General features: G+C 33.6%; 1 protein-coding gene across 1 annotated transcript; it reads right to left on the minus strand.

Moving 5' to 3' along the window:
• Nucleotides 1-969: 969 nt before the first annotated feature.
• Nucleotides 970-4,381, minus strand: LOC120085847 (methyl-CpG-binding domain-containing protein 11-like). The gene is made up of 2 exons (XM_039042067.1): nt 4,169-4,381; nt 970-2,409 (listed from the first exon to the last, which is right to left on the minus strand). The coding sequence occupies exons 1-2, from the start codon at nt 4,277-4,279 to the stop codon at nt 1,378-1,380; spliced, it is 1,143 nt and encodes a 380-aa protein (XP_038897995.1). The 5' UTR covers nt 4,280-4,381; the 3' UTR covers nt 970-1,377.
• Between the last annotated feature and the right edge of the window lie 4,058 nt (nt 4,382-8,439).

Raw genomic sequence — 8,439 nt, forward strand, 5'->3', positions numbered from 1 at the left:
GATACTAATGACACCACTACTAATCTATATACGAGGACGACTACGTGTACAAAAAAAAGGGGCCAAATTTTCAAAATACCAAAACCATGAGCGTTCAAGAGTCCAGTATTTTTTGACTATAACTCAATGACGTTGTGGTATCACATATGTTCCATTCCATTATTAAATGGTCTCAATGAAAATCAAATTACGATTGCATACTGTCTAATGTAAACGAGCTCAAAGATATTCAATTTCCTTTATGAGCTCACTACAATTGAAGCATGAATCATATTAAATACGATCTGACCAACTTTCATTACGCTTGCATAAACAGCGTGGCCTCAACCCCAAACAATTTTTCTAATAGAATCCAACTAAAAGATCTTAAACTAATAAAGATGGTTTTTCTTCTACCTGCTACTGTTAAGCAAAACAAAGGAATATTCAAGGAGTTCATACTAAACCATAGAAATGAAATCCAAACAAAAAGAACAGGACCAAGTTGATAACTAAAGAAATCCCTCGTGATCGACATGCTCAAAGAGGCATTAATCCTAACAACCTCCAAATACCCCGCAATAGGGTAAAGCATGTGAAAAGATTATGCTTTATCCTTGAGGGGATCCAGAAGCATCATTTCCATTACAGAGCTACGAGCCCACGAGCTCGAACAACTTCACATACCAATAAAAATAGTGTCCTTAATATTGTAAAAACCTAAGGCATCATCGTCGAACTATGATTATGTTCACATCAACATCATAATACTCGAAATAACGTTATGTTACAAAACTATAATATGCAGCTGACTGTGGTCCTGAAAGAAAAATCAATTAGGCAGCCACCATGCTAGGGACCATTCTTTGAATTCACTAACTGGTAATACCAAGTCAGCAGCAGGCATCCCCGTCATGTCCAAGCAAATGTTTGGCTTAAAGGGCAAGACTACAAAACTTCAAACATTGAGAAATCAAGAGAGGCAGAGTGTATCGGAAACTTCTTCTAATTCATTTATTACATGATCCAACAGATACAAATGCCTGATGTCAGAGATGGTAAATTTAACCTACTTATAGCATAAGAGAAAAACAAAAACTACAGGTGATCAAGTTTCATTAACAATAACAGTCAGTTGGCTTGGGTTCTACCAGCCAGAAAGAAAACAAAAAAACAAAACTACAACTCATCTACCATCAGAATAGTTAACTTTTTTTTTCCCAACCAAGTCTAGCCTTAACAACATTAAATTACAGTCATTGTAGCAATTTCAAAGTTACAAAAGGAGGGAACCAGCCAACTTACAAAATGGTGGTGGCAAGTCCATTTGGCTGTGCAAGTTGTGATGATGACCGGGGAAGTAGGGGAGGGGGTATTGGCGGAGAGAGATAACTTGTTTTACTTACTGATTGCAGTCACCTCGCTCAAGTTTTCGTTCCCTCTGCTCTCGGCCTGGATGTCACGTTTTCCACCATGCTTTTGTGTGTCTTCATTTTCCGTGACCATTCCCTCAGATGCCGGTGTTTTTTCAGTTCCACTGCAATTCTCTTGTTCAGCAACCCCATTTTCCTTAGTATTACCAACGTTTGCCTTTTCCTGTTTCATACAGCATGAATCAATAGCTTTCTCTGCTTCAGTTTGTGGCCCCTTTTCTCCTTTATCTTGACCAACCTCCAATGCCACTTTTTCACCAGCTGTGACATCCTCTTGGTTCTGAACATTCTCATAACTTCGATCTTCTACTTTTTCATCATCCTCAGTATCCAACTGGCCATTCTTTGTTTCCGTTGCATCGCCAGGAACATTTTCAATCCCAGTGTTCTCTTTATTATCTTGTGAAGTTTCCACCTCTGTGGTGGTTTTCTGTTCTGTTTCTTTTGATTTTACATCTTCCTTCTTGGCCTCTTCATCTTTTGTTTCATCTTCTTTTCTAGGCTCTTCATTTTTGGCAGTTTCAATTTCTTTTTCTTCTTTTTCACCTTCATTTTTAGGCTCTTCATCCTTGGCAGTTTCAAGTTCTTTTTGTTTTGTTTCATCTTCTTTGTTAGGTTCTTCATCCTTGGAGTTCTCCTTTTCTTTCTCAGTTTCAGCATTCTCCTTCTCAGACATTTCAGCACCTTTAATTTCAGTTTCTTTCACACCCTCAGATTTCTCAGTTTCACTGTGTTCCTTCTTTTTTGAACCTGGAGATTTTCTTGCTCGTTTCCTTGGGGGCTCTTCCTGTGGTGGGGTTGCCTTGGTCTTCTCACTAATCCTAGTAGATCTCCTGGGTGTCTCACCTGTACTCCAATCAAAATCTGATACCGCAACATCTCCAGGGTGCGACTTTAAGTATTGCTCGAGCTGTTTTTTATTACTGATCTCCTCGCCAGTAGGTGCTATAAATACGATATCATTCTTCCTTGGTGCACCTCCCTTCTTGGGTAAAAACTGGAATAGAATAAAACATGAAATATCACAATTGTCATCTTAAAAGCCAAAGAACGAAAGCAAAAAGAAGGTAGATAAGACACATCTAATCCTTTTATAATGCAACTAATTGGAGTAACAAAAGTTTTGTAATGAAGGCTCTAAAAGACAGAGCATGGTTGGTTTTTTGTATATCATTCAAAGATTATTAGTTCAGAACAATATTTGGGATATAACAGCATGACAAGTGCTATGCAAAACTATGAAAGAAAACAAAAAAATATATATATATTTTAGAATATGGACCTCATGCTACGATTCATCTATGGGCTAAAGCTTAAGTTTGAAACTATCAATTCCTCATCTTCATTCTTTATTTCAAAATCAGACTTCTCTCTTGATGTATATCTGAACATTGTACCTGAAATCACGGCTTGAAACATGATTGTCATCACTGCTCTCCTGGGAGGCAGAGGATAGACAGAAAACCAAAGATACCGACAGAAAACACTCCAATGCATCTTGGGAATACCAAAGTAGTAACTAAGTTACAAATTCAAGGTTACAGTATTCTTTACACAATTCTCCTCCTCCACCTAACTAACTCTGTCAATCTCTTATTATGAGGCTAAATACACATCCTCCACTAAATGACCATTTTAAACAAAATGCATTTCATTAGGAAACTAGGAAATCATTCAGACTTGAAAACAATAATAACAATGATAACAATAATAAATTTAAAAAGAAAGATAGATATAATTTTATAAGAGCTGCTGAAAGTAACTAACCTTATCCTCAACCAAAGGAACATAGTATTTTGGTCAAGAAAGAAAAACACCCAAATATTTGATTTCCCCTGTCTGTTAGTAGTTCCTTAGCTAATACTGGAGTTCCCGAGTTTCTTAGCAGATTGTAAATACACATTTGTCAGTCCTATTTAGGCTCCAATTGATAACCATTTGGTTTTTGTTTTTTGTTGTTGAAATTAAACTTATAGTACTTCCTCGTATGGATTGCTTTGCTTTGTCATTTACCTTCAAAATATATTTTCAAAATCCAAGAAAAAAATTTGAAGACTCAAAAAATAATAAAAATAATAAAATAATAAAATGTCAAAACTGAACTTAGTTTTTTAAATTTGGCCAAGAATTAAAATGTTTTCTTTTTTTTTTTTAAAAAAAAAAAAAAAAAAAAAAAAAAAAAAAGGTGAAAACTATAAGAGGAAACAAATTTTCCTTTAAAGAAAAAAAGAAGAAGAAGAAAGAAAGAAAACTGAAAATGTAATTGTTATAGACCTTAGTTTTCTGTCTTTGAAGGATTATATCCTATAAACTGATGTACAGAGAAATCACTAATTTTCGAATGAAAAAGCCTTCTTATTTTCTAAATCTCTCTGAATTTCTCTGAAATTTTTCAGGGGATCAGAGCAAAATAGCAGAGTAGTTCCTCAAACCATAAGTAGCATGAGAAACACATAAATTATCACCACAAGCAGAAAATTCCTAAGCTAAATACTTCATAAACAAGGAAAGCCCTAATCATAAAAGCCCTTTAAAGGCAAAAAGCGATTACATTGACAAACCCTAGAACTAAAAACTCAGCAACAAACAAAACCCAGACTAAAATTTACCCAAAAAAAAAGGTGATATAATGGGGGAAAACTGAAAATCAAGCAAAAATTAAAGACACCCAGAAACAGAATCAACATTAAAACAAGAAGGGAAACAAATGAAAAGAATCAGAAAGCTTAAACAAGAGAAAAGAGAGTGAGAAACACCAGTTTCTTCCAAGAAGGAGGAGCTGGAAGCTGAACAGAAGCTTCATCTTTAGATCCTTCAACTGGGTTTTGAGAGTGTTCCTTGTTTTGCAGCGCCAGTTGGTTTTCCATCTTGTTCTTGCGGTTTGCAAAGAGAGAGTGCTTGAAGAAACCGTTCGTCTTCAATATGCTTTGCCTTAGAGAGTCAAAATTCTTCTTCAATAGACTCTTTATATAAATGTGTGTGTGTCTCTCTCTCTCTTTTTTCACTTTTTATTAATGTATTTTGGATTAAGACGCATTTAGTTAAATCACGAGGGATCGAAAGTTCATGAAGTTTTTTTAAGAGCTAAGCTCAACCAATCAGTGAGGCCTATATGTCTTTAAATATGCTGACATTCTATCTCCGAATATGTCTTCTTCACAAAGTAATTTTTTTTGTTATTTTAGTTTCCAACTTTCAAATTTGTTCTGTTTTATTTTTGCGCAAAAAAGAGAAAAAATGATTCTTTAAAGTCTCGTGTGGTAATATTTTGCCCTTTTTTCTTGTTTTTTTTAAAATTAAGTCTATAGACATTATTTTCACATTCAAATTTCTTTTTTCGTTATCTACTTTTATCAATGATTTAAAAAAAAAATCAAATTTTGAGAACTAAAAAAAAACTTAAAAGTTGTTTTTGTTTTGGAATTTGGCTAATAATTTAGATCATGTTTGGTAACCATTTGGTTTTTTGTTTTTGTCTTTGAAAATTAAGCCTATTTCATCTAAATTTATTATCATGATTTACATCTTTTTTAATTACGGTGGTTGAATTCATAGTCAAATTCAAAAATAAATAAATAAAAGCTACTTTTTTTAGTTTTCAAATTTTGGTTTGGTTTTTTTAAACCATTGGTGAAAAATAGATAACAAAGGAAGAAATTTGGAAGGAGAAATAGTATCCATTGACTTAATTTTTAAAAACAAAACAAAAAAAAACAAAATGGTTACCAAACAGGGCCTTAACTATTGTACTTAAAAAATATGCAAATTATGATAAGAAATGTAAATGAAATAGACTTAATTTAAAAAATTAAAAAAAAAAACAAATGGTTACCAAAAGGGACCTAAATTTTTAATTTAGTTCTATTCCGTGTCTAATCTTTTTAAATGGTTATTTTAGGCCCTTTTGTTAACCATTTTTTTTAAAAAATTAATTCTATTTTCTCTCCATTTCTTATCATGATTTGCATCTTTTTTAAGTATAAAGGTTGAATTATTAGCCAAATTCTAAAAACAAAAATAATTTTTTGATTTTTTTTTTTTTTTAGTTTTCAAAATTTGGTTTGGTTTTTTAAACCATTGGTAGAAAGATATATGACAAAGGAAGAAATATGGAGATGAAAATAGTGTCTTAACCTTAATTTTCAAAAACAAAAACTCAAAAACCAAATCCTTACCAAACAGGGCCTGTTTTTAAAATTTTAAAAACACAAATCGTTATTTTTTTTTTATCTTACTTATTTTTACCCTAAATTTGTTTCTTTTAATATTTGTCTCTAACTTATTTGATTTTAAATCATATTCATGTTAACATGCTAGTTCACCTACTTGAAGTTAGGACATCAGTTTGTTAATGTTAAATTAGAAGTAAGTATGAAAATAGTTTTTTTCTTCCAAAATTTAGAGACTAAATTTGATATTTTAAAATTTCAATGATAAAGATAGACAAATTCTCTCTTCTTTTTTACAATAATTCGTGGTAGAAAGTCAAACTATCAACATTTGAGATTGTAATTTGTGTCTTTATCTATCAAATGATGTTTAGATTGGTCCAAAATGTAATAAATTTCAAAGTTTGATAACCAAATATTTAAATCAAAATTTCTCAATAAATCAATCAATCATGCAGTGGGTTTGGAATTTAGGAACATTAAAAAAAAAAAATCAATACTAAGACAATAGGCTTGGGCTTGGGTTGATGGTAGTAGGCTTACTCTTATACTTATTTTTTAGTAAATTTTTTTTAAAAAATATATTTATATATATCGGTCGGTCGGTCGATTTTCAACAGTTTTTTATATGAAAATCGAAAACCGATCGACCTCAATTCAATTGACTGGATCAGTTTCCAATGCCTTTATGCTCACCACTCACGGATATCGAGAAAATATAATATTAAAATAAATCAAAACAGTATATAAATGAATAAAACAACAAAAATAATAAATTATGAAAATAATACATTTCTCCAAAATTCATGGAATTTTCACCAATGTATGCCTTATCTCAAGATCCACCAAATGCCTCTATCTATAGGTAAAATGGCAAGTAGGTGGTGGCTTTACATGGATACTAATAATGATAATATGTAGGTATGAGACATATGGGTAACATGTAGAGTGACACATGGGGTGTTGTCCCAGATAACTATGATCCTCTTGTTTGCAATCACAAACTACTCAGAATTAACGGTTAAGTATACTTCAAGACTCGGAGAAGGCTGTATGTTTAAGGCTTCAAAACTCTTCAATCGTTTACCTAAAGGCAGCTCAATCGTGTAGACGAAGCTCCAAAGAACTAAACGATAGTTCAATTATATAAACAATAGTACGAGCACTAGATGATCGTGTGGATGATAGTTGAGACGACAATTGAGGAACTAGACGATGTGATGCAGAGCTAAACGATGCAATAGGAACTAAACGATCGTGTACACGACTCCTAAGTAAATGTTTGACGATTGTCGAGAAAGAAAGAAAGAACACAAGTGTTTAAGTGGTTCAGCCAAAGGCCTATGTCCTGTGCAAATCGGGAGGGTCTCTTTTATTACTTCTTTAAACTTTTTACAAAATGAATGCCTTGCTCTCTCTCGTATGTTATTCTTGCTCTCTCTCGTATGTTATTCTCACATTCGTTTTCTTTTTATACATGCACTTATGGTCAACGAAGAAGCTCTGGTGGTTACAACAATCATAACAGAAAGAAGACGACAACGTTCAACTGCCTGCAATCTTTATTTCTTGTCTTCGGTTCTTCTGTAACAACCTCCACCTTTGTAAACATTCAGAGTACCTTTCCCTCTTTGCTTGTTAAGCTGACTTGAGCTAACCTTTTTCAGGTAACTCGAACCCGAGGAGGTCCAAGCATCGACCAAGCTTGCTTAGTGGAACTGTTTTAGTCAGCATATCAGTTGTATTGTCTGAGGTATGTATCTTTACTACCTCAACTTCCCCTTTCTCAATCACCTGTTTGATAAAATGGTACTTAATGCAATGTGCTTGGTTCTGCTGTGAAACGGTTGGTTTTTATATAAGTAGATTGTGTTTTGGTTGTCACAATATACCTTTGTTTGTGCAATGCCAAAATTATTTAGTAATCCCTTCAGCCACAAACCTTCTTTCACAGCTTCAGACAGTGGGCATAGTCGGTAGGTATCAATCTAACCCAGGGCAAGATCACTGGACCGTAGTGAAGAACATCCTCAAGTATCTTCAAGTCCCCTGGGTAGCTTGGATAAAGTCGAGAATCAGTGTTTGGGTTAATTTGAGATATTCAAATTGACAAGAGGAAGTTCGATTATATATGATATAATTGAACTGGTTAATTATATATGATATAATTGGCTAAATGTATGAGAAACATTATTTTGGAGAAAATTAGATATAAATATGATTTATATCAAGTAGAGGAGAAAATACTATAGTAGATATGTGATATCAAACTATAGGATAAAAATATAATATTATTATATTTATTATTAATTAATTGGTTAATTATATGATAATTAAGCCAAATTTTCACAATCAGACATGGGTTAGTGGGGCACCGTCGGTTATTGTAACCGATGAATTAAAATGAAAATGGTTTTCATTTTGAATCTTCCGTCTAAAAACAAAGAGAGAGATCGCGTTGGTGAAAAGTAATCGATCGCTTAAGTATTTCGAGAGCCTATACGATAGTCACTCTCCACCTAAACGATCGTCCACCTCGCGCCTAGTTCCTACACGATCGGATAGCTTCCCTAAACGATCGTAGTGTGTGCAGAGTTTGCTAAATTATCGTATACCATTTCCTAAACGATCGTTCTGTAAAACTTACACGATCGTGTAGTTTCTCCTAAACGATAAGCATCGTGCTATATGATAGTGTCTTTTTCCCTCCTACTTGCTTATCGCCTACACGATCCGTGCTTCCTCCTTCCTCTACCAAATTCACCAAAGACCACGCTTTGGGTTCTCACTCTGAGAATACCTAGGGCTCCTTTCTGGTGGTGTCAGCCCCGTTGCGGTCGTGAGTTTGCGGTTGTGCG

This window comes from Benincasa hispida, chromosome 9, assembly GCF_009727055.1.
Source record: "Benincasa hispida cultivar B227 chromosome 9, ASM972705v1, whole genome shotgun sequence".
NCBI lineage: Eukaryota > Viridiplantae > Streptophyta > Magnoliopsida > Cucurbitales > Cucurbitaceae > Benincasa > Benincasa hispida.